The sequence below is a fragment of the Lepisma saccharinum genome, chromosome 29, assembly GCF_977018435.1.
Source record: "Lepisma saccharinum chromosome 29, izLepSacc3.1, whole genome shotgun sequence".
Lineage (NCBI taxonomy): Eukaryota > Metazoa > Arthropoda > Insecta > Zygentoma > Lepismatidae > Lepisma > Lepisma saccharinum.
In genome coordinates, this window is record NC_139257.1 from 48,052,922 (window position 1) to 48,079,916 (window position 26,995).

The window sequence follows — 26,995 nt, forward strand, 5'->3', positions numbered from 1 at the left end:
CCTTTACCCCCCAGGGTTTCCCCCAGGTACCCATGTTATTCGACGCTGGGTGGGCGCCGGGGCCGCTTCCACCGTTAGAAAAGTTCCCGGATTTGAACCGGCCGGGGATCGAACCCGGGACCTTGAGCATGGTAGTCAGACGCGTTACCGACTGAGCCACCGCGGCCATTAAATTTTGGAAACTGTTCGAACATTAAATTTTGGAAACTGTATTTAGCGACGTTTCGACCGTGAACGTGTCAAAAGAGAAGCTGGAAAGGACTAAATATCTCGGGATGCTAAGAATGTATTGACACTCTATTAAATTAATATTCTTGAAAGCCTGCAAAGATATGGATGTAAAAATTTTGTTGCTCGCTTTGCTCACAATTATTTGTTTCAAGAATGCGTGTTTGGCACTTTACTGAGGTGAATGTGAAGTTTTATAGTATAGCTGCATTACAAGACATAAGCGATATTCTCGATGTTCATTAATAACATCACTTCTTAAAGTTCAATGCTTAGTGTTGTATGCTGCTTAATTTAAAGCAAGTCCATATATCAAATCTGCATTTCTAAATTTTATTTTAACAATTTAAATTTGCACTGAAAATTAAATCCACATAATTATTGTCATGGGTTACTAATTCATAATTATATTTACCCAAAGAAAATGTAGGGGGGCAGGTGTGAGTTCCTTGAAAGAGGAACTATATTATATTATCACCCTGAGATTTACTTTGTGGGGATTACGATATGGTTTGAGGGTGCAAATAATATAATTTGGGAGGATGCATGACATGATTTTGGGGGAGATGTGCCAGTGGATGAAGGCACAGACTAGAAATGCTTGAAGGGGTGGGCACCCTGATAAAAACAACTGTCCTCGCAATGGAATTAATGTCAAAAATATATGAACTGAATATTTATTGAATAACAAAGTAGGATCTCAGATCCAGTTGGCAAAAAGTAAAGTTCCTGATTAATATTTTATGCACATTATCATAAATAGTAGTATGGATGCATAAAGCTTGGATACTGTCCTTCAAAGCTGAATGATCGTAATGTAATCCTTGCTTTCCAATATGTTCAGACGAAATGAATAACCATCGATTATGCAACAAGTGCTAACCAGGTATATTTTCATTATTTAATTTTAATTCTCTACAAGTCTTTCGGGGGAGGAACCTCCTAAATACGTCCTTGTCTGTGAGTTCACTGTACTATTGAGGTTTACCTGTAAAAAAAAACACTAACACCGCCCACTTCAGTCACTTGACACTTTCCGGAATAAGTCCCCTGTGTATGCTTCTCAGGCGTTGAGTGAATTCCTGATTAAATTTGTCGTCAGTCCCTTTCCAGGTGTGGGCGGTTTGACATCCGTGACACAAATATGAAATACCAATGCAATACTTAATTACACATAATTATACATAAACACATAAAAACAAATAGTGTTTTTTACAATGCACAGTCACAATTTCGAGGCCTATCATAGCGTCAGAAGTTATTGGCCACATTGCTCTCATTTATGTTTGATATAAAATGTATATTTTTGTTGTACGAGTATTGCCTTTTTTGTGTATATCTGTAATTTAAAACTACAGTTCTTACTTACAATTGAATATAATCATAACAAGCGTCTGTCATAGAAGCAGATCGAACATGCCTACTCAATAGACTGTAGATAGACTGTAATACGTAATCAGCAGGGCCCAGATTTTGATTACCTAAAAATATTTTTAAAAATTATCTATACAATGACCTAAAAATATAAATAAAATGACCTTAATAATGACTTAAAAGTGTTTGTCTTTATTTCAGGGTATGGCAGTTAGTACGGGATAGTTCTTATTTCTGTAATGTTAGAACTGAAATTACAAGTTGTATGTGAATTTTAGATATAAAAATCTGTAAAAATGTATAACTTATTCAAAATTATTCGAGTAGGTAATGTCGAGCGACATGTTGCTTTGTTCTTACAATAGCGTGGCGATAGAATTCTTTTCATTGTTAGAGGCATCGAGGCGATAAATGTCAGTTCCTGACTAAAAGCGAGTAAGTGAAAGGTAATGTAATTACATTACTTTTATTGCAATTATGAAAAAAACGTGAAAAATGATCAAAATATGATCATTTAAAACTTTAAAAAATGGCCTAAAACTTTTTTTTAAAAAAAATAGAAAATATTAGGGATGGGACGATATGAAATTTTGGCCGATACCGATAAAGTACCAATATAAAATTTGCCGATACCGATAACCGATATTCTACCAATCCGATATAAAATTAGAAATGGTCCTTGAAGAACCTGAAATTATCATTGATCTCCTTAATAAATGAATGTTTCAAGGTGACTGCAGTGCAAAATAAGTTGAATATTTACACATTTACTTTTTTAGAAAGAAGGGCATGGAGATTATCCATAAAAATTACAACAAAATGGCAGAATTTTGCACCAAATTATAAGATATTTATCAATATATCGGATCGGTAAAATAATTGGTAATTTTACCGATAAACCGATACACCGATATGCCTATATCGGCCGATACCGATAGAGTACCGATTAATAGGTCCCATTCCTAGAAAATATGATGAAAAATGCACAATGAAATTCACATTGTTATAACCAGCGGTTGGGATTCAGGATTTTAACACTTAAGAGCAATGAATACAGAATACTATGCAAGGAAAAAAAATGACATGTCATCAAAATTCGGGCCCTGGTTATCAGAAACTGTTTGCTACTTCAATACAAAATGCATATGCAAATTTCCCCATTGATTACAACACAATATTAGTTAGATGTGTTTATTAATTTGCGTTCATCAATTTTCAGGGCCTAACCATGAAAAAGGCATGATAGTGATCCCCCCAAGGGAACTTCCAACATCCAAGCCTGAGCACATCCACCACCATCACCTTCCAACGATGAGGCCTCGGAGGCATAATTGCACCCCTCCTGCCATTGAGCAGTTCCCCCGACCACTCATGGGCCCCACAGCCAGGAAACATGGGGGCCTCATAATACATTTAATTGTTGCCATCTACACGTTCATTGGCCTTGCAATTGTTTGTGATGTTTACTTTGTGTCATCGCTCGATAGGATATGTGAAGGTGAGTAGATGTTGAAGGTTGCATGCATGCTATTATTTTTAGTGTAGGTGATTACGATGTGGAAATTGTTTCTCCAGTTGTGGTGTTTTTCATACTGAGGGGCATTCCAGCATTAAGTGTGTGACATTTTACACAGAAAATTTAAAGTTCTAGACATGAAAGTGGATTAAAATATTCACAATGAACTAATTTCATAGCATTATGAAGTACTTATGTGGTGTCGCCAGAAATTTTCCTAGGGGGGGGGGGGGGTTGAATCGAAGATGTCGAGGAAACCCCCCTTCCCTCAAAAATATTGTGATGCAGACCAGTTGCATATGCAGAAGTTTTGTCAAAGAGGGGTTCATTTTTAAAATGATTGCATTATCGGTACTTTAAATTGTTATAACTAACTAACTAACTCTCTAGCCTTCTTAAACCCAAAGGTTCATGGCTGCAGGAACACAGGCCTTCCATCTGTCCCTATCTTGAGCAAGATCTATATACTCTTTTCCATCCCTACCGATTTCCATTAGGTCCATCTCAACGTTGTCTCTCCATCTTCGTCTTGGCCTTCCTACAGGTATCTTACCATCAGGTTTCCCAACAAGAATCCTGCAAACTCCTCTTTCCTCTCCCATTCGTGCCACATGACCTGCCCATCTAAGTCTTCTTGATTTAATTATTCTAATAATATCTGGACATGAATACAAATTATGTAGTTCTAAATTATGTAACCTTCTCCACTCAACTGTCTCCTCATCCCTTTTAGGTCCAAAGATTTTCCTAAGGATCTTATTTTCAAATACTCTGAATTTATGTTCCTCTTTCACTATAAGGGACCACGTTTTTACACCCATATAATACTACAGGCAAAATTACAGTTTTGTATATCTTAACTTTTAGTTTCTTAGATATTAAACGAGAAGACAAAAGTTTATGAAGAGAGAAGTAACATGCATTTCCTGAATTAAGCCTGCTTTTTTTTTCCTCTTTAATATAATTTTCATTTGTTAATATTACTCCTAAGTATTTGAATTTGGAAACTGGTTCAAACGAGTTGTTATCAATAATTAGATTTTGATTATTACCTAACACTTGGTTTCGGTCTGTAAGCATATATTTAGTTTTCTCTTTGTTAACTTCCAAACCTATCTCTTTAGCAGTTTTGAAAAATATTTTAGCATTATTCTTAATTGTATTTATATCATCCCCTAATAAGTCTACATCATCTGCATATGCTAACAACTGAGTCACACCATTTAATTTTAGTCCTTCTTTAGTTTCTTTTACCTTCCTAACAGCATATTCTAAGGCAAAATTAAAGAGCAATGGAGATAATGCATCTCCTTGTTTTAACCCATCATGAATTGTAAATTTGTCAGACACATTAATACCCACACGAATTTTAATTTCTGTTCCACTGGTGCATACTTTTATCATACTAACAAGCTTCTTAGGTATTCCAAACTCTACTAATATATTATATAATTTATTTCTTTTGACCGAATCATATGCTTTTTTGAAATCAATGAATAGCTGATGGACATTTTGATTATATTCCCACTTTTTTTCAAGTGTCTGTCTGATGTGAAAAATTTGATCTTTAGTTGACCTGTTACGTTTAAACCCACAAGGAATTAATATGGAAATTATTATTGTTTTTAATTGCATTAAGGTTTAGATACTTGTGAGTGCATGTAATTTGCACATTTTAAATTATTGTTTTTATTATTATTATTAATATTACTAGTAGTAGTAGCATTTTTAGTTTAGTTTATTTTAGCATCCCATAAGTTCATTATATGATTAACATAGTACTTGTTACAACCAAGATTACATAATAGTTACTTCTATCATTAGTACCAGTAGCAGCAGCAAATGTAGTAGTATAAGAAGCTTCAAAACGTGTGAAAGTTACAAATTAACATAGTTTCAGTTTTGCAAATTATGAAAGTTTCGTGCCAAATTCGATATCTGAAGACCAATGACGCAAAATGAGTTGAAATAAAGTGCTTCGTTTATAAATTGCCATAAATTGAAAAAAGTAGATGAAAATTTCCAGGGGAGGAGTCGAATGCATGAAAAGCATTAACAAAAGTGTGTTACGTGTGTGACACTTTAAAATGTATCAAATGTTGACTTCATTTGTCAGTGAAGCGCATAGGCTGCAGATGCTAGTAACTTTTATTGGTGAAATGTGCAAATTATATGCACTCACAAATATCTAAACCTTAATGCAATTAAAAACAATAATAATTTCCATATTAATTCCTTTTGTTTAAATGGAGTAGGACCACTTTTCGTGGAATGTACCTTAAGGGACAATGGGGAATATGCACCTCAGTATGTCTCCATCTCTGATTTGTAAATCAATTTTCTTGTTAATATTAATCAGGAAATAATAATGGCTAATAATTAATATTATTGAGATGGAAATCATGATTTATGGGATCAGAGGGATGGAAGTCTTCCAAAGGGCATATTCCCCATTGAACTTTAATACAGCAAACGACACAATGGGGACATATAGATATATAATAACCTGTGGCAGACCTCCCGACTGCCAGTCTCCCTCCCACAATCCTACCTAGAGGTGTGGAGATCTTCAACCAGTAATGGGGTGACGTGGGGTCAGCACATCGAACCCCCAGCCATTATGAGAGATTTCCGAGACCGGGATATGCTACTCACTCGTAGCTCCCCAATTTCTTCACAATGGTGGGTTGCCACCGGTTGAAAACCCAGAGACTGAACCCAGGCAGACTCAAACTTATGCCATCCTGCAGTGAGAGTCCAAAGCACAGAGCCTTAGATCGAACGGCCACGGAGGACGACTATATAGATATATCAGATCAGTAATTTTATCAATAAACTTATAAAGTTCAGTATTAAATGAAGGTAAATTATGTGTGTCGGGGGTCATTAAGTTAATTTAAAATATAAGATTTAGAAATATCATACAAATATTGCAGTTGCAGTTTTTTTTCTATATCTTCTAAAACATCTCTTGAAGTGCTAATGACTGCTATTGACACCATTCCATACTACACACTTCATACTATTTTTGATCATACAGATATTTATACAAGTTAAAATGTACAATATTCACTTCAATCACAGGCACTACTGTACCCCGGCCAAAGCAATAAAACTCTTCTACGTTCCCAAAACTTTGGATCTGTTGACATTTGAGGCAGATGTGGAAGGAATGTGGATGATGATGTCAAAGTCACAGATTTCTGTCATATGAGAAGCTGCAAAAGGGGCAGTGAAGGTACAGATAAAGAAGGCCCCATATGAAAGAACTTTCTAAAGTCTAGATAATCTTGTAAACACTTGCGGCTGCTTAGATTTCTGCTCATAAACAAGATGAACGAACAAAGTTCTGAACAAAATAATATTTGCTGTTTACATTTACACTCTTCACCTCAAACAAATTAAAATAAAATAGTTTTACCTAATGTCAAAGGGCCTGGTGGGGGGCTGGTGGCCCTGGCCCCTGCCTGGCTATGGGCCTGTTTCAAACCTGAGGTAGGTATTTTGCTCAAACTCCTTTTTTTTCATTCAAATATTGTTCTCTTCCCCTTTATTTTCCTGATCACTTGCAATTTTTCATCCCTCCATTCTTCTTTCTTCTTTTGTTTCGATTGCCTTCAGGTTTAGAGAAGAGAGATGTGGAACTGTTTGTATTATGTTGTTCATACTTTGTTGCATTTCTCCATTTTTCCTGTCTTTCGCTTTCTCTGTAGCTATCACAGTTTGCATGTTGGGTAGGCTTACCATATATTTTTGGGTCCAACCCAGGACATATTGGCGATCAACTCGTTACTGCTAAATTTCAGTTTTTTACTAAAAATAAATTGAAATACTTAAAAGCCTTAATATTTTACTGGAACATTAAAGCATAAATTGTACAAGAAAAAATATTAACATTATTTTCTAAAATCAATCAGTTAATTTTCAAATGTTTAATTGAATAATACATTTTCTGATGTTTAGGAAGCCTCTCTGTTCTAGGTAGCATTATCTCTTAGTTGACTCAGTTGCACTTTTCACTAGACATGACTTTTTCAGAAATGGCTAGTTTGTCTTAAATTCAGGTCGTGAATATTCAATACCGGTAGCTATTTTCATATTCAGATTCTCGAAACCCTGGACATTTTGCAATCCCTGACAGCTCTAAAAACCCAGGACTGTCCGGGCTAATCCCGGACGTATGGTAAGCCTAATGTTGGGTGATATTTGTGGATTCTTCCCTTTATTCTTTCTTCAATTAACCCATGGTGCAACAGCCCATGAGGGGCCAGGACCTACACACTGACAAGACTGCCTTCCTCACACTCACATTCCTCAGCAAAGGTGGGCGATCAACCAACCAGTTATGGGCTGACTTGAGGTCAGTAAAATGACCCCCCCAGTATGTATCGTATGTTTCCATGACCAGGTTATGCTACACAGGCTTCTCTTGCAATGTGCAAATTTCAAAACATCTTCCTGTGTTACTCCACGTACCCATTGACCTTCAACATTCTCCAGTAGTATCACATTTCAAAGGCTTCTGTTCATCTTCAGCCACTGTCCACGTTTCACATTGCTCCAGACAAATGCATTTAGATACTTCTGTGTAGCTAAATCCATGTTCATAGAGGTTAATAATTGTTTCCTCTGGTAGAAGTTTTACCATGTGTTCTTCTACATGTGATTTCTTTTCTGCATCTTATGCCATTAGTTATTGTACCCCCAATGCCTTCTTCATCGATTCATTTCTTCCCTATCACAGTGGCAACTCGTGGATTTTCTTGGGTGTAGGAAGTTATGGTAAACAGACAGAGGAAATTTTTTGAATATGCATTCAATTATACAATCACACATATCGCTTGTATGTGTACCTTGTACTAACCATTCCATTGCATTTATAATATTAGCTGCAGGCCCTCCCTACCTGTCGTGTGTGGATTGAGGACAGCTTTGCCAATACCAACCTCCTGATAAGAGAAAAAGTGCTGTTTCATCTCTTAAATTACGCTAAATGTGATAAAATTATGCTAGGATCAATTATTATTATTATTATTATTATTATTATTATACAATTATTATCATCATTATCTTTTTTGATGACTGTAGTAGTTTAAGTTCAATTTATGCAGCTATTTTCGAGCGGTGAACTGCGTTGTTGATTGTTTATTATAGTTAAGCAACATTAGGAATGATGTTGACAGATTAGATGATGCTGGATTTTCCCATTATGCCAAACACAGAGTGCTAGGTGCCAACGAAGTTCAAATTTTGCTAAGTTTAGAACTATTATATTAGGGTTGGCATCACTGATTGAGGATACCACTGAAGCTTCCTCATGATCTCGTAAAACTGAGCAACCCCCTCCCTCCCTTCCACTGCCGCTCACCCATCTGGCTGTAGGATGACGAGAAACCTTCCTCAGCGGCAGGCAAAGACAGACGGGGTCGTCTTTCGGCAGCAGATCTGGAGGGAGCGAGTGATAGCAGATTAACTCTTGACAGTTGAGTAGCGAACCTACATTGTTTTCATAATTTTATAACGTGCTTTAAACTCAAAGTACAGAACTGGAAATAATTACAAATGAACTGTAGGAAGTTCCTCACTTCCTACATGGTGGAATCGCCCCTGCCCTATCATTAGAGGCACATATTTTTGGTAAATAAAAAATCAAAGTTTCGGTACAAAATCTGAGTCAATTTCGGGTGTTAAAGTGGTGAAAAAGGGACATATAAAATGACATTTTGGTTTTAAAAATGTAAATATAATCCCAAATTTGATTTAAAAACTGCACTTACTACACAAAATAAACATCTTCTAATAGCACATTAAATCATTACCAAAATATTATGTTTATTTATGTATAAACGGGTACATTTTTGCTTCTCAAATATTTACAGCAGAATTAATAAGTTTTCCGTGAATTGCATAACTCTCAGGATACTTTAGACTTCAGAAAGTGTCGCGTCTGTATATAAACGGTAAATTTCGTGTTTAAGAGTATATTTCGCATTTTGCAGTTCATTTTGCATTATTTCGTGACAAGACAGGGTAGGAAAATGCACCTCACACCTTTCAGAAACATGAAAAATTAACATTACAATGTGTTATTTCACATTTCGTGTTTTTGTCAAAAACGAAATATGCATGCCTCTACCTATCATTGTTTTTTCATAAGGGCTTAGATTTTCTGCTGCATATCATTATCTTCAAGTTTATCTTAATTTTATAACCACTCTGGAGGACTTTTTCCATTTTGTTTATTATTTTCTTGAGACCTGTTTGATCCTCACATAGGAGAACTATGTCATCTAGACATTGGAGAATACTGATTCCATTTTCTTGAACTTTAACTTCAGCACACCTTTCTCTGAACAATATCATGGGTACAAGGTGAAGCTAAAGCTTGGAAAAATAAACCAGTAACTGCTATTTTTCAGTGATACATGTATTATCAAAATCTCACTCTCAAGGCTAATCATTCCTTATCAATATGCAAGATTTGTGCATCTATTTCTGTACACTAACTTATCTTCTCCTTGCAGAGCTGAAGCTGACTCCGGATGTGGCAGGTGCGACTTTCATGGCGGCAGGGTCCTCTGCACCTGAACTGGCCACTGTTGTCATTGGAGTGTTCTTTGCGAAGGTAAGAAACTTTTTCTTGCGAATTCGCCTGCAAACTTCTGTGATAATACCTTTATATGCCATTTTACAAATTTATGTCCATTTGTAAGCTATATGTTGCAAAAATTTTACCATAATATCAAACAAGTCAACAAGGTTGAAGACTTAGGTTGGCAGCCCATGTGGAGAGGAAAGAGGAGTTTACAGGATTCTTGTTTGGAAACCTGATGGTAAGAGACCTGTAGGAAGGTCAAGACTAAGATGGAGGGATAACGTTGAGATGGATGTAAAGGAAATCGGTAAGGAGGGAAAAAATTGGATTGATGTTGCCCAGGATAGGGACAGACGGAAGGCTTGTGTTGCTGCAGCCATAAACCTTTGGGTTTAGGAAGGCTAGAGTTAGTTCAACATGGATGGCAACTCAGAAAAAATGAAAAGATAAGTGAATAAACAAAATTTCACAGTTTTCAGGAGCTACTTTTATTGCTTATGTTCAGTTTATGAATACAATTTTTTAAATGAAATGTTGTTCATAAGAACATCAAATATCTGATAAATTATTAAGAGAAATGCATCAATGCGATAAGTTATGATTAAGTTTCCTGCTAAGTTTATATTTTTATTTCTATCATAGCCAGATTTGTAAAACAATAAGGAATTGGCAAGGTGATGGAGAACAAAATTTAAGTTGTAGCAATTTTAGAGTGAGGGCCACCTTTAGGTTGTCTGTGGGAGGGCCCAAAATTGTGAATGCTAGTTATGCTAAGTGACCTGTTTTGGTTTTAGATGGTGGGAGGTGGGGATGACAGCTTAATATTAAACATCAAGGTTAAAGGTACTGGTGGTGGGAGGGGGAGATGTATGAGAAACATTTACATTAATTCACTATTTATTTATAGATGTAGAGGTCTCAGACTTCCCCCTTAATCCCCCCCCCCCATGGTGTAGCATCAGATTTCGGTACGCAGGAATTTTGATAATTAAAATTAATTGTATGATATTGACTGGTGCATAAATGTTGTAATTGATCAATTAATGTAATTTATTTTCAGGATGATATAGGAGTGAGTGGAGTAATTGGCTCTGCGGTGTTTAACATTATGTTTGTGATCAGCATTTGCGCCTTGTGCACATCCACTGTGTCATACCTCAACTGGTGGCCTCTGGTGCGAGATTGCTTCTTCTACATGGTCAGCATACTCATCATGCTCTTCACCATTTACGACGAAATCGTGTCTTGGTAAGATATGTTCTAGCTAGATAATTGTGAGTTTGTTTGAAATCGGCTGCTTGATATGTAGCTTTTGTCAGCAGTATAAATATCAGAATGGGAGGGGGGAGGGAAGTATGTTGGCTGTAGGTTCTTCTGTACTGCAGTGGTACTCAAATCCTCCTTAGTCACTAGTATTCTGGGCAATAAGCATTGTTTTAAGAAATATTTCCATGCATTGATGCACAGATGTATGGATAACGATGAGATTTTTATTGATGTATGTCTGTTTCATAGAACAATGAATAATATAAGTAATCCAATTTTATATATTCATTAATGTCAACACTGTTCATTAATATCAAATATTATGAGTGACTTACCCCCCCAGGGTGTTTACTATTAGTAAGTACGTGGGGTGCACCCACGGGACCCTGAGCTGGTTAACGGCTCCAAAGGCGGAAGATGATGGTGCGCCTCTCTCTCTCTCTCTCTCTCTCTCTCTCTCTCTCTCTCTCTCTCTCACTCTAAAAAAAAGAGCCTTGTATATTGGTTTTATGACACTCTTTTTAAAGATCTTTGGGAATATACCATTTCTTAATGATGAGTTTATAGCAAATTGTAGGCTCAGGATTAGACATTTTGTACAGATTTTTACTAGATAGTTAGACCACCCATCAATATCACATGATTTCTTGTTATTTAGGGAATTAATAGCTTTCTCAAGGTTATTTATACTTATTTCTTCCAGTATCATAGAGTTTTGAACGGCATTAGTGTGTCGTCCCAAATTTTCACTGTGTTTTGTTTGCAAACTAGTGTTTTGGTTATCATTCACAAGAGTTGGGGAACATGACCCCCCCCCCCCCCCCCGCGTAAGTAATTTTGTATAAAGCATCCCTAACTAGGATATATTGCATAAGCATCTCCAGCTAGGAATTTGCACACGCACACGCACACACACACACCAATCTGTTTACCAGAAGATTTCTCCACATCACTTTAATAGCATGATGTACTCCTGTTTTTAACTGTGGGTTTGATTCCTGAAAAAAAAATTGAAAAGTAAAATATGATTTTTGTACAAAACTTAACACTTTGAGCATATTCTCTCAGAGATGTTACTTACATAATTGTAATTTCTTTCCCGTTAGGGGTGAAGCATTATTTATGATCCTCATGTATGTTGTGTACTGCGTGGTGCTTCATTTCAACACGAGACTCGAACGCTGGTCTCAAACCCTTCCTGTGCCATTTCCAAAGAGGGCACAGGTTCAGGAAGATGCAGCCCTTGTGTCCTACAAACATCTGAAGGAAGACAGACAATTCTACACAGATGAAAGGGCTCCCATTTCAGACAAAACCTTGGAGTTTGGAACTGGGTATGGCACGGATGGATATGGTACAGAAGGTAAGCTGCTTTTGCTTGCTGAGCTGATTTTCTTCTGCTATGCTTTTAACCCTTCATGAGAAAATTTACGTCTATGGTCGTGAACGGTGCCAGGGACCGGATTCTTAATATATGTTCAATTAATGGTCTAAAATGCCAAACACTCAATTATTACGATTAGATCTTTTCTTGCAACATTTGAGATTCTGTTAAACTATAAAAATTGAAAATCTATAAAACGTCACCCTTCTTCAGGCACAGAATGGCAGACCAGATTTTTATTAGAAAACTAGGTACGCCTATAGTCATGCATGAACTCTTGACAGCATCCTAGCTGCTAAAAGATCTGACTAATGCTGAAAACAAAATTGTGGCGTAAAAGAGGGAACTCATCTAGACAGAGGGAGAGTGTTGACAAAACAAAAATTGACAAATGACTATGTTAAAACCACACAGCGGGAACTAGAGACCATGCACGATCAATCAATCAATCAATGTAGGATAAATAGGGTTGAAATTTACTCATCACGTGATGAGTTTGATTAAGGGAACATTAAAAAGGGTGACTTATACTCCCAGTTTCAGCAAGATACATAATCATTTTAACTAATAATATTTGGTTAAACTTGAGTCAGCATATTTGTTACTTTGCAATAACATTTGTGCAATGTGAGATTTATAAAAGTTGCACAACTATTGAGTATGTAAGCAGAAAGTGTTTTCTCATTTGAAATAGCAGAAAAAATGCTCAGAATAGGAAATTTTAAACTGAGATATTTTGTATTCTAAAATCATTTCCTGAAATATTCTGTGAACAAAGAAATGTTTCTCAAGAGTAATATGGGTCTTGTAGGAGCTGCTCTACAGTACACTTTGCCTTTTTCAACACAACTTTCACTTTCAACTTATCTTTATGTATTTAAGAATCTGATTGGATTGATTTGTTGTTTTGAGTCCACTTTATGCACAGTAAGGCTAATTGGGACTGGACCTACAGTTTAAAGTGGGATCCAAACCACCATGTGTCTCCACCAGGAATCAAACCCTGGACCCCTTGATTAAGAGGCGACGATGCTACCACTGCGCCATCGGGGGGGCCTTTAAGAATCTGAGGCAATGGACAAAGGTTATATACTGCACGAATAACAAGATATGCCACAGTATCTTTACTGCTATTTGTCATATCATAAGTTCTTTCTACCATGATCAGCTGATAATCAGCACTAAAGGTTGCCTTGATGGTTGATCGCATTGAGTGCTCATGGTCCCAGGTTGAAGTCAATAAGAAAAAATACATAAATAGTAACGTAATTTTTAACAAGGTAGTGTTTTAGAAGTAGTATGTAATAAGTCATGGTGACATCATAGGAGCATCCAAGTAGCTTGCTCCAAGGCTCAATTAATCCTCAGTTTGGTGCATGGGGTACAGGTGTCCTCCATTTATATCCATTGCAAGATTGCAACAGTGTGTACTATAATGCACATGGATGCTTTTGTGTAACTGAATGTTATTTCCTTATCCATGTTCTAAGCTTGGCTGTGTTCCTCTGTTGCACTTCTAAGCCATGTAATATTATAAACTTAACGTCAGTTGCATGCTTAAGGGGGAACTAAGTACGTAACAAGAAAAAAATGTCAAGTCTAGAAAGACAGAGCACATAGCAGATTCAGATGTTATATGTTAGTGAGGAAGAGAAGGATGCATATGTATGTTTTAGTGATGAAAGTGAACATGAAAGTGATCAAGTGACCAAAAGTGAACATGAAAGTGACTGAAAGTGAACATGAAAGTGATCAAGTGACCGAAAGTGATCAAGTGACCGAAAGTGAACATGAAAGTGATCAAGTGACCGAAAGTGAACATGAAAGTGATCAAGTGACCGAAAGTGAACATGAAAGTGATCAAGTGACCGAAAGTGAACATGAAAGTGATCAAGTGACCGAAAGTGAACATGAAAGTGATCAAGTGACCGAAAGTGAACATGAAAGTGATCAAGTGACCGAAAGTGAACATGAAAGTGATCAAGTGACCGAAAGTGAACATGAAAGTGATCAAGTGACCAAAAGTGAACATGAAAGTGATCAAGTGACCGAAAGTGAACATGAAAGTGATCGAAAGTGAACATGAAAGTGATCAAGTGACGGAAAGTGAACATGAAAGTGACCGAAAGTTAACATGAAAGTGATCAAGTGACCGAAAGTGATCAAGTGACCGAAAGTGAACATGAAAGTGACCGAAAGTGAACATGAAAGTGATCAAGTGACCGAAAGTGATCAAGTGACCAAAAGTGAACATGAAAGTGATCAAGTGACCGAAAGTGATCAAGTGACCGAAAGTGAACATGAAAGTGATCAAGTGACCGAAAGTGAACATGAAAGTGATCAAGTGACCAAAAGTGAACAGGAAAGTGATCAAGTGACCGAAAGTGAACATGAAAGTGATCAAGTGACCGAAAGTGAACATGAAAGTGATCAAGTGACCGAAAGTGAACATGAAAGTGATCAAGTGACCGAAAGTGAACATGAAAGTGATCAAGTGACCAGAAGTGAACATGAAAATGATCAAGTGACCGAAAGTGAACATGAAAGTGACCGAAAGTGAACATGAAAGTGACCGAAAGTGAACATGAAAGTGATCATGTGACCAAAAGTAAACATGACACTGCTTCAGTTCTTCTGTATTTAGGCAAGTGGGGGATGACTGTCTCCCAAGCATGCAACTGACATTAACTTTATAATATTACGTCAGTTAGAAATTGCAGCAAAAAATTTCTGCTGATTTTAACAACATTCAGCATGATGTGCAGTATAATTCACAATGTATTTCACACCTTAATGTTAGTTACCTAAGGTGTGTGGAAAGTGTACAGATAATGATGCACCTAATGCAGGGTTAAAAATCTCCTCATCTAACAATTTCTACTTCCAAGTGCTGTCCCAGACACTGGACATAGGATTAAAATGCAGGACATGGTCATGAAGAAAATGATGGCTGATAATCCTGTGACTATGTGAAACAAATTTTTAAACCTGCATTGTTTTTCCCATTTGTATCCTGGTCACATTTATTATTAACATAGCTGCATGAATTACTCAAGTGCTTCATGAAATGTGTGTAATTTTATATCACATTTGTAGCATATTATGAGGGATGATCAGAAAAAGAAGAATACAAAGCCTGCAAATTCCAGTAGGTATTTATTAGAATAATACAAATGGACTCATGTGAAATGACACTTCATACACTTCTTCTCAACATAGTCCAGAGGCCGTTCGACGTTAAGAGTTTACAAATGAATGCTAAACATTTCCATTGACACAATATTAAGCAGTTAGATATACTAACGACATAATAATAATAATAATAATAATAGTTTTGCGGGTTAAGTGGTAGAGCAGCCACAGGCTGAACTTCTACCACAAGGACTTCACCAACTTATTTGACAAAAACTTTCTTGATCTTTTAGTTTTTAATGCACATCTCTAGTTGTGCGATAAATTATAGAATGCAGTGGCCATTAAGAAGTGGTATATTTGAGTTTGGTAAAGTTACGTTACTCAATATTGCGTATTGTAGCATCACATAGCACAAGTGGCACAAGCGCGAAGAACCGGGTAGGAATTCTACCGCTGTCGTCTGCTTCAGAAGGTAGGAAGGCTCATATGAACCAATCACATAGCCCTCTGCTCCTTACACTGGCGTAAGAAAGAGCATTTGCGTGCGTGCTGTAGAGATCCAAGCTTTCCCTCCAGATAGACAGCAAAGAATATAGAGTATTTTACACCAGACCTGCTCGGCGTTCCCAGGAAAGGCATTGAAAGAAAATGATAGAATGAGTGTTGTTAGTGGAGTGTTGCAAGCGGATCACGAAAAACAGGTCTTATAATGCCATGAAGGATTGATATATGAAACTAGTCAAGTTGTACTTTATATTTACAGCATTTACGCATTTTTGAAATTTTAAATCTGGGAATGCTGGGCGTACGGGCATATTATAATGCTACGCCACTGGAGGAGACTAGGTTGAGAAGTAGTGCATGAAGTATATTTTCACCTGAGTCCGTTTGTATTAGTCTTATTAATACCTACTGGAATTTACAAGCTTTGTATTTTTCTATTTTTTTTCGACCATCCCTCATACATGTCAGTTTTAGTAAATTTTATGTCAATAAAAATATCATATTGATACATCTCTAATAATTACAATGCCTTCATTTCCAGTCTCTCAGCAGAATTATGATGGGACAATGCTAAATGAGAATAGCATGCCTCAGCCCCCAATGCAGCAGTCGCATCCCCAGCAACCCCCGCCAGTGCCTCCACCACCGGAGCTCCACAAGAAGGAGGAAAGTGAGGAGAAGGTGTCGCCATTCGTGATGCCAGAGGGAAGGTTTCCTCGCTTTGTGTGGGGCCTCTGCGTCCCAATCCATGCGGCATGTTGGGTCACCATTCCTAATTGCAAGCAGGAGAAATGGAAGCACTGGTACGCTGTCACTTTCCTCTCGTCTCTATTTTGGATTTCCTTCTACTCATACTTCATGGTTTGGATGATAACCATCATAGGTAAGTTCCTAGTGAATCATTGATCAGGATATAAATTTGATTTGATCATAATACGAAAATTGATTTAACCTGAAATTATAGATAAAATATTTTTAAAAATGATTTTAAATGATTGTGTATTAATTCACTACATTTCACTAATTATATTCACTTTTGTAATAACATTTTGAAATAATGTGAATATTGAAGCCGACAGTTAACGGAAACAAACTTGAAAAAAAAATCTGAATTTTTTAAGGGGACAAAATTAGGAACACTTTTCTGGTTTTACTGAAAACAGGTACTTTTTAATTTAATTTCTTGTGTTACTAATAATTGAAAGGCACGTATCTAGAAATATATTTTGTGGGCGTCCGAACCAAGTGTCTCAAAATAATAATAATAATAAATTAATTAAAATGTTTTTATTACTTGAATATAACAAGATGGTGCAAGGATAGTGATATAACAGCTCGTATTCATTATCTAGCTTATGTATAGTTAGGGCAACAAAATTAATGTCAAATAGATAACAAATAGAATATTTATTGAATATAAAAAAAAGATGTTAGATCTAGTTCACAAAAAAGTAAACATCCTGGTAATATTTTATTCATATTATTATAAGTAGTAATAAATCTTGCATAAATTATCTTTGGTACTGTCATTCAAAGTTGTATGATCTCAATATAATCCTTGCCTTCCAATAAGTTCGGCAAAAATAAATAACCCTCGCTTAAACCTGTGCCACACATGCGAGCAATTGTAACAGCATCACACGCCCGCAGAGTGTTGCTCTGCATCTTCTCTTTCAATATTTTTGTTATATAATATGTTGTTAATATTCATGCTATTACCTTTAAACATATATTTAAATATTTTGTTACATATTTCACAAGTTTGGACTGTACATTTTCCATTAGAAAGTAATTATATATTTTATAAAAAGTTATTGATTTAACTCTTCTCTTTTAAGTAAATATTACATTGAAGTTTATTCTAAAAAATTGTTTATGCTTAAAATATAGGGTGAGGCAGTCAAACGGGAAGATTTAAAAAATTCACAAAGAATAGAGAGAGCAAATATTAGTTAATTTTTGAACATGAATGTACTGTACATGAGTGGAAATTACTAGTGTACCTGAAAAATGTTCATTTTTTGAATATGGTGTCAATAAGATGGCATCCTAGGTGTTGCACACATTGTCGGAGTCTCAGAGTAAATCCGCCCATGACGCACTGTAGCATCTCCAACGGAATGTTGTGAGGATCTCTTGCCGAATTCGCTCCTTCAAATTATCCCTGGTTCTTGGAGGGTTGTCCTTGAATACTTTGGGTTTGAGGTAACCCCAAAGGAAAACGTCAGGAGCCACCAGGGCAGGCCAAGGAATATCGCCGAATGTGCTCACGAGACGACCATGAAATGTGAGTCTAAGCACATCCATAGACACTCTGGTACTATGGCTAGTTGCACCATCTTGCTGGAAGAGTTTCTTCATCTGGGTCATAGTCATCGAGGACAGGCAGGAAAAAGCTTGCCAATATGTAAGCATAACGTCATGGGCGGATTTACTCTGAGACTCCGACAATGTGTGCAAAACCAAGGATGCCATCTTACTGACACCATATTAAAAAAAAAAATAACATTTTTCAGGTACACTAGCAATTTGAACTCATGTACAGTACATTCATGTTCCAAAAGAAACTAATATTTGCTCTCCCTATTTTTGTGAATTTTTTAAATCTTCCCGTTTGAATGCCTCACCCGATATAAATGAATATTTGGAAAAGACTAAATAGCAGTAATACTACTAATAACTATCATGATAACAATGATAATAATACTATTATAGTCATAGTACAAATTAATAAAGCACAGGATATTGACAAAAATGGACCAATTTATTTGTTTTACTGATTATCTGATGACAGTCCATTTCCACCCTTTGCATCTTGTTATCATATTCACTGCATACATAACTAACAAGACAGCCTTTTCATGTAAAACGTGTAGGCCAATTTTTTTTTTCGGTCGCATATGTTTTTTCTTCTTGGTTACGCCTGCGTTCCGGTTGATCTGCAGGAAATCCCAAGATCTTGGCTAGACATAGCCTAATTGATGTTGGAATATTTATCTTAGTAACTCTAACCTTCAAAATCGTATAATAATTCCTTACCAAAGATTTTCAAAAAATCCTTTTTAGGTGGTTCAGACTTTGTATTGGCCTTATGAATTAAATATGAATTGATCCCAGCAATGAGCGTCGCTCCACTTTCAAACTAATTGACTATCTGCTAACTACAGACTGAATCTTTATTGCTGTCAACTGCCTCATTACCTTCATAAGAGTGAAGGAGGAAACTACTAAGAAGGCCTCCTCTCAAACCTGTTTTATTGCACTTTATAAAACAAAATTTCCTAGTTGCGGAGTCTCACTCTGCAGCACGTGTGGTGGAGGGTTAAACAACAAGTATATTTTAATTATTTACTTTTAGTTATTTTATTATTTCACTATTTCATTATTTAAATATGTCGTTGATAATTGATTGATTAAACAGGCAATTTGACTTGATTTCAAGGTAAAGGAATAGTTAAAGGTAAAGTCAGATTTTGGAGCTCATATGTAATTTAATATAGTCTCTAGGCACAAAAACATGAAGAGGGGGTGAAATTTGGGCCCCTTCCCTTGCACATACATTATAAACACAAATTGCATGTAGAGCTGTGTGTTATACTTTTTAATATAAAGATTGCCAGAAAAGCAAATTGTGAAATGAAAAAGAAATGCTCACTGGACCATATGATAATTATATTTTGCGACATTGCTACATCTTTCAGTGTGTGTACAGGGTTCGGCAATATGTATCTACCACTTTCAATGGTTGGTTTTCCCTATGGCCCTGCTGTAGGGATGAAACAGCATGCTAGGCAAGAGCACGAGGGATGCCATTTCTGTAGCAATGAAGCTTTGAACCCCTGAACACCTTGCTTTTGTGGTAGAGGCGTATTTTAAAAGTAATGTATGGTACATACCTTGTATGGTAGCTGCGCAACACACACTGACTGCTTGCAATTTCCGTCTCTGGGGGTACCTCAAGAGCCGAGTTTTTGAACACGTATCCCTAACTTAGAGTCCCTGAGAGAAGAATTAAGGAAGAAGTCCAGCTAATTTCTGTCCCCTCCGATGGTGCAGTGGTAGAGTTTTTGCCTTGTAATCAACCCGATGGAGGCACATAGTTTTTCAGATCTCACTTTAAACTGTAGGTCCAGTCCCAATTAGCCTTACTGTGCATAAAGTGTACTTAAAGCATCAAATCAAATCAGTCGAATCCAACCAATTCTACCCGCAATGCTGGTGTCTGTAATGGATAATTTTGTTTTGCCTGACTCCGTGAGTGTACAACATAGAATGTTCGTTATCTACCTGAAGTGATTTTTGAAAATATAAGACTAAGTGAACAGTGTTGTGTTATTGTTTTACAAATGGCATTATGTTATGTACCAATTACCACTATCTTGCTTACATTAGCTGTATTGTGTTACTATAGGAAATATTTTAGAATGGTAGATATATATTGCTGGATCCTATACTTGTATTTGGAGTATGTGCTAACACATGCTGTATTTGCCAGCATATAAGATGCACCGGCACATAAGACAGTTCCCCTTTTTTGCACCAATTTTTGAGGAAAGAGCTTTATCACAATTTCAAGTACAATGTAACATGTAGGTCTACTTTCAACAAATAACTTACCTAATCTAACTAGGAAATTATACAGTTTAATCTTCATCATCAAAACCCACACATTCATCTCTGGAGCTAAATGAAGGGTCACTTAAAACCTCTGAGCCCTTATACAACAAATTGTCCTTGGTACCATCCAGTGCATTACTAATGTCACACTTCTTAAATGATTTAACCACCCTTGAAGCTTTGACCCATTCACAAACTTGTGAAATGCTAAGCCTCTTCCTTCTTCCTGATGGTGTAACTTGAGTATTGGCATATAAGATGCACCTTGTTGGACCTTCAAGCCCAACACAACAAATTTTACCTCTTCCATGTGTGTACATATTCGAAACATTGTGCTTTATTCATAGAAATTCTGAAATGTTCGAAATAATATATGAATATATACACACGTACAGCACTTGTATGCATAACTCCCCCCATGTTTCAAGTGTCATGTACAATCACGGACACTTCCGGGTTGTAACGATTCCATTACCTTTACATGACTGTACATCCAAAACACAAAGTGGTCTAGGATTTCAAGGTAACTATGTACCAAGTTGTCAGAGAAATTCAAGAACCACAATCCAACTAAATTTAAAATGAAATTAAAGAGCTTGCTAATGAAACATTGTTTTATAGTACAGAAGATTACTTAGGTCACATTTTCCATTAACGGACATTACCATTAAAACTTTTGTTTTTAGTATTACATTACTTTGTAACTTTCCACAAGAATTATTGTTTTACTATTTCAAAAGATATAAGTATGTGTTCATTTGAAAATAAGATCCTTAGGAAAATATTTGGGCCTAAAAGGGATAAGGAGACTGGCGAGTGGAGAAGGTTACATAATTTAGAACTACATAATTTGTATTCATGTCCAGATATTATTAGAATAATTAAATCAAGAAGACTTAGGTGGGCAGGCCATGTGGCACGAATGGGAGAGGAAAGAGGAGTTTACAGGATTCTTGTTGGGAAACCTGATGGTAAGAGACCTGTAGGAAGGCCAAGACGAAGATGGAGAGACAACGTTGAGATGGACCTAAGGGAAATCGGTAGGGATGGAAAAGAGTATATAGAACTTGCTCAAGATAGGGAAAGATGGAAGGCCTGTATTGCTGCAGCCATGAACCTTCGGGTTTAAGAAGGCTAGGGAGTTAGTTAGTTTAGTTAGTTATGTGTTCATTCCTTTGTATTCAAAATTAGACATTAATGTAATTGACCTATCCCACCGCTACTGAAAATTCTGTCTACTGTTTTCAGTAGATCAATGGGTGTTTTGAAATATCTACTGTTTTTAGTAGATGAACTGTAATGCTACTGTCTTCTACTGTTTTCAGTAGCTGAACTGTACTGCTAATGTTTTCTACTGTTTTTGGTAGTCCAAGTGGTTCTTCTATCTTAAGTAGTTGAACTGTATTCTTAATGTTTTCAGTAATATAATTATACAACTAATATCTTTTATTGTGTTCAGTATATTGCTGTCTGAAAACGGTACTGTTGTCAGTAATGAAAATTTTCTTATCTGGACAACTGAAATTGCAATGGAAAAATCGTATAAACAACTAAAACAAATGTATGGTAAAGCATGTGGAACTTGCTACTTAGGAATGTGTTCACGCAACAAAGAAATCAAATAAGTGAACACTTTTGTAAGTGTGTAGCTTCATTGTGGTTAACACACTTGTAGAAAATAGAAAAATATACTCTTTTATACATAAATTGACATATATTCCTATATTCACATGAAAACAGCAAAAAATTAGTTTAAACGAAGACCTGACCCTCAATGTTTGAAAATCCAAAACAAGCAAATACTGTTGACTACGTTGATCAAAAGATGGCTTCTTTCTGCAATTGCATTACACGGATATAATAATAACCATGGAAATTCCATGCTGAAAAATAAATCAACTGATATGATCATGTATTCAAACTACTAGCTGCTTTAATATTGAGTTATTTCTTAAGAAAGAATTGTAGTAACATATTCATTAAGATATATCTGACTTCAGTAGTATTCATTAGAAAAACAGTACAAATTCAGTTCATGTACTGTTTTTCCAATTCACTTCAAAATCACTGAAAATATGGTGTCGAGAATTAATTTGTCTAGTCTTGGTGTCAATAAATTATTTTATAATATATGGTAGCAAGTATTATGCATTATTATATACATTGTTTTTTCAGTACAGTAGCCTTACTGAAGAGTACAGTAGCTGTACAATAGTACTACAATAGGATTTCAGAACATTTCACAGTACACAGTAGAAGACATTTGAAAACAGTAGAATTTGTCTACTGAAAACAGTAGAAATTTCCAGCAGGGACATCATAGTGCAATTTGTACTTGTATGATCAACTGGATAAATCAAACAATCAATCAAAAACCTATTTTTAACCTTCTATCTGGTGCGTTCATAATCGTGTCACCAGCGGGCGCTTGACACATTTTTTACATCATTTAGTATCATTCATTATGAGCAAGGATTTTTATAATATAAACGTAAATTTTTTTGGGTCTACATTTATTTATATCATATCTGAGGTTAATATAAATGAAACATATTTAAATACAAGTTAGAATGCTGAAACAAATAAAAAATACAGCATGTAACTTATTACATATTTATAGCGCACCACGCTTTTCATCAGCAGGCACGTGTCGTACTTTTTACGACAGATATTCCTGCTGAAAACCTAAATGTTACAAGTAATTTTTTTTTCAGCATTCTAACTTGTATTTCAACATGTTTCATTTATATTAACCTCAGATATGATATAAATAAATGTAGACCCAAAAAAATTTATGTTTATATTATAAAAACCCTTGCTCATAATGAATGATACTAAATGATTCACTGTCTTTTTGATTGACTTCTATATATTCGTCACTTAAGTCACTATCACTGTCCAATTCATGTGATCCCTCTTCATCAGAAGAAACTTGAAGGATACACTGAATTTCGCTCACGTCTACGTTTTGTCGACTCATTTTCAACAATGACCAGACGAAAAAATTACAGAACAGGAGCAAGCGCGAAGCGCAAACTTTACGACACGGTGTTCTGATCTGAAATAAACAACAATTGACAGAGTATAACATATGGATTAGTAACAATGACTGCTAATATGCAACACAAAATACCTCCTTGAGGAATACATAAAAATCATAGGTCGACGAATTCAAAGGAAACACAAGAAAATTAAAGAAAATTACTTTTGGTGTAAATTTTGCGCAGGCGTGCCCGCTCGAAGGTTAAAAGAAGAAAGTCTGTCTTATACTCCGGCAAATACAGTGTGTCTGATCTCTTACATTTAGTTGCCTCATGTGGAAAGCAAAGTAACATTTCTTTTAACTTTTCAGGAAGCACGCTGGGAATCCCTGACACAGTGATGGGGCTAACTTTCGTTGCAGCTGGCGTCAGTGTACCAGATGCCTTGTCTAGCTTGTCTGTGGTGAGAGAAGGTGAGATGTGTTTTTAATAGCAACTGAAATATGTCGTGGTGTGCGGGACAGAATTTTTTTGGTCGGGACAGGATTTTTTTTTAATCCTGACATTCAGGATGGGAATAATTCGCCATTTCCCAACTTTGTCGGGAAATTTTCGGGACGGGAAATGTTAAAAATTTCCCGAAGCTCTGAAAATCTCAAATTCTACATGTCATTTTCAACTGAAGTGATTGTTTTTGCATTTCTGGAATAAAAACAAACAACTTCCGATAAGTTCCAGACACTTGCAATTCAGAAAACTTCGAGAATTAACAACTTTTTGAAATGACCATTCGGTATTTCCAGACTGCTCGGGATCCTGAAAAGTAGGGAATTCATTTCCCGAAGTCTGGATCGGGATGGGAAATTTTTTTCCCAATCCCGGTCCTGACTTTTCGTGATCCCGCACACCCCTAGAAATATGCTGTAGGAAATGAAACACTATTATGAAGGCTGTCACAAATTATACCAGCAGAGGAAACTCAATTTAATGTAGTTACAGTAACTCTTGACCATGAGGTAAAATTTTATTGGTTTATTCAGACCATGGAGGTTAATACATAATGCTGATGCAGGAAGATATAAAATTGGGGACCTACTTTATTTAGTTTATGAATTTTTCAGGTTATGGAGACATGGCTGTGTCCAATGCAGTTGGAAGCAACGTGTTTGATATCCTGATATGTCTCGGCCTGCCGTGGTTCATACAAACAGCTCTTTACATGCCAGGAAGTCATGTAAATGTAATTAGCAAAGGTACGTTACATTATCACTTTCCATTGGAATAATTAACAATAAGAGAAAATAATGCTTATTGTTTGAAATGAAATTATGCATAATTAGAGATGATTAGTTGATCATTTGGTGATGCTTGGGTGTTGCATTTCACTCCAAAAGTTGCAAATCAATTGGAAATTGTTTTATAGTATGTAGGTGTAACAAATATCAATGGGAGTACAAAGAAAGGGTAGCCAGGTTCTATGATCTTGATGACCAATGATGATATGAAGATCCCTCCCCCCTCCCCCGCCAATGTTTTGTTAAGTTTTCTTGCACTGTCTTTGGTGCATGTACTCATGGGCGTAATTTGGGACCTAATTTTGAGGGGACAGAATCAGACTTGGTCCTAATTTTGAGGGAAAAAATCTGAGTTGGGACTAATTTTGACAGGGCAGAATCAGACTTGGGCCTAATTTTGATGGGGCATAATTAAATTTGGGCCTAATTTTGAGGGGCAGAATCAAACCTAGGACTTAACTTTGGTGGAAGAGACTCAAAGAGTTTTCCATCCCATAAAAACAGCTCCAGGATTATTAACTAAATAACTGTGACATTTGTAAAAAGACGAAAACACATGTACAGAGTATTCCCTGACATTTGCTATGAGACTTGGCGGCAAGCGGCCTGGCATCAGCGCTTGTCTCTCCCGGTGAACGGGTCCGTGATAGTCGCACGCTGCAGTCTGATTTTCTCGCTCTCCCTGCCTTCGCTCTCTTTCCCTTTCTGTTGACGTTGCAGACTGACACCAGTATAATCCTCCCTTGGAAGTTGTGTTGTGTCATGTCCGTGTTTTGAAGATTGTGGCTTAATATGGCACCACAAAAGTTTACATGACAACAAAGGATTTATCTTGTCGAGTGTTACTTCGGAAAGAGGAATTGTGGAGAGTGCAACTACGTTTTGCAACAAAATTTCCTGCTGTTCCTGTTCCACATAGGACCACTATATTAAACCTCGTAAAAAAGTTTAGAGTAACAGGGTCAGTTCTGAATAAAAGTGTAAGGAAAAACCCACGTGTACTTACTGAGGAAAAACTCGATGATATAGATCAAAGGTTAGAACAGTCTATCTGCCGCCTCTCACAAGCAATGGGTGTTTCAAAAACCACAGCATTTAGAGCCGCTAAAATTCTTAAATCTAAAAAATAAAGTATACAAAGCACACCATCCGTGAGTTAAAAGAGAGTATTGTATGAGAAATCGGGAGAATTACAGTAGACAAACTTGCACGTGCAAATGCTAATTTTCTTCGGAGATGCCAGGAATGTGTTGCAGCAGAGGGACACCATTTTCAACACCTTCTGTAGTCAAGGTTAGTACACAATATGAAAACTGTAATTTTAATAGCCGACTCTAGCGACTGCCACGGACCCATTCACCGGGAAAGACAAGCGCTGATGCCGGGTTCCTGCCGCCGAGTCTCGTAACGAATGTCGGGGAATGCTCTGTATTAGTCCTTATTACTTTGCTCCTCAGGTTCCCTAACTTGTAAATTTTAATAAACCTGAAAAATTTGGGGCGGCAAGTGCCCCCTTGTCCCCGACAAGTTACACCTATGCATGTACTCTTCTTGATGCTGATCTACCATCACAAGGACAATGTCGAGTAACAGCTCACTGAATGACACACTATTTATCATCTTGTAGCCATGAAAGGGCTCTTACACCCCCGAGCTTTGTTGAATTTAGTATGCACATATTGAGGATGCAGGTATTCGCGATTAAAATTAACCGATATGCCATCTGGTGGGACTTTCAGTAACTAGTCTAAGTAGGATACGTTGTGTTGATGTCGTTTAAAGCATGGGGGCTATATGCGAAAGAGTAAGGTTTACTGTTCAGTTTTTTTTGTGCTCTAAATCGTTTTATGGGTCAGAACAAATGAAAAGTTTCATGTATTTCCACTCCGTGGAATCAACAAAATGAAATTTGTAAATAAATCAGGGGATACGTAATTGATTGACAGAAGATTGGCATGGGGAATAACACTGTAATTCGGCAAGGAAATTACGAAGAATGCACGAGTCTGCTCACTTTATTTTTCGACAGATTGCCATGAAAGTAAAGTTTTAAATTGTACTTTATAAATAAAACTTTTTCTTTTTCGAAAAGTTATGAAG

General features: G+C 36.4%; 1 protein-coding gene across 1 annotated transcript in view; it reads left to right on the forward strand.

The window, feature by feature from the left end:
• LOC145981604 (putative sodium/potassium/calcium exchanger CG1090) overlaps positions 1–26,995 on the forward strand; it is a 98,956-nt gene that overhangs the window by 66,687 nt on the left and 5,274 nt on the right. Inside the window, exons 3-9 of the mRNA XM_083114965.1 lie at positions 2,822–3,100; positions 9,643–9,743; positions 10,774–10,961; positions 12,086–12,342; positions 16,544–16,885; positions 23,972–24,073; positions 24,722–24,853. Of these exons, the coding sequence (XP_082971091.1) occupies positions 2,822–3,100; positions 9,643–9,743; positions 10,774–10,961; positions 12,086–12,342; positions 16,544–16,885; positions 23,972–24,073; positions 24,722–24,853 (1,401 nt within the window). The remainder of the gene's footprint in view (positions 1–2,821; positions 3,101–9,642; positions 9,744–10,773; positions 10,962–12,085; positions 12,343–16,543; positions 16,886–23,971; positions 24,074–24,721; positions 24,854–26,995) is intronic.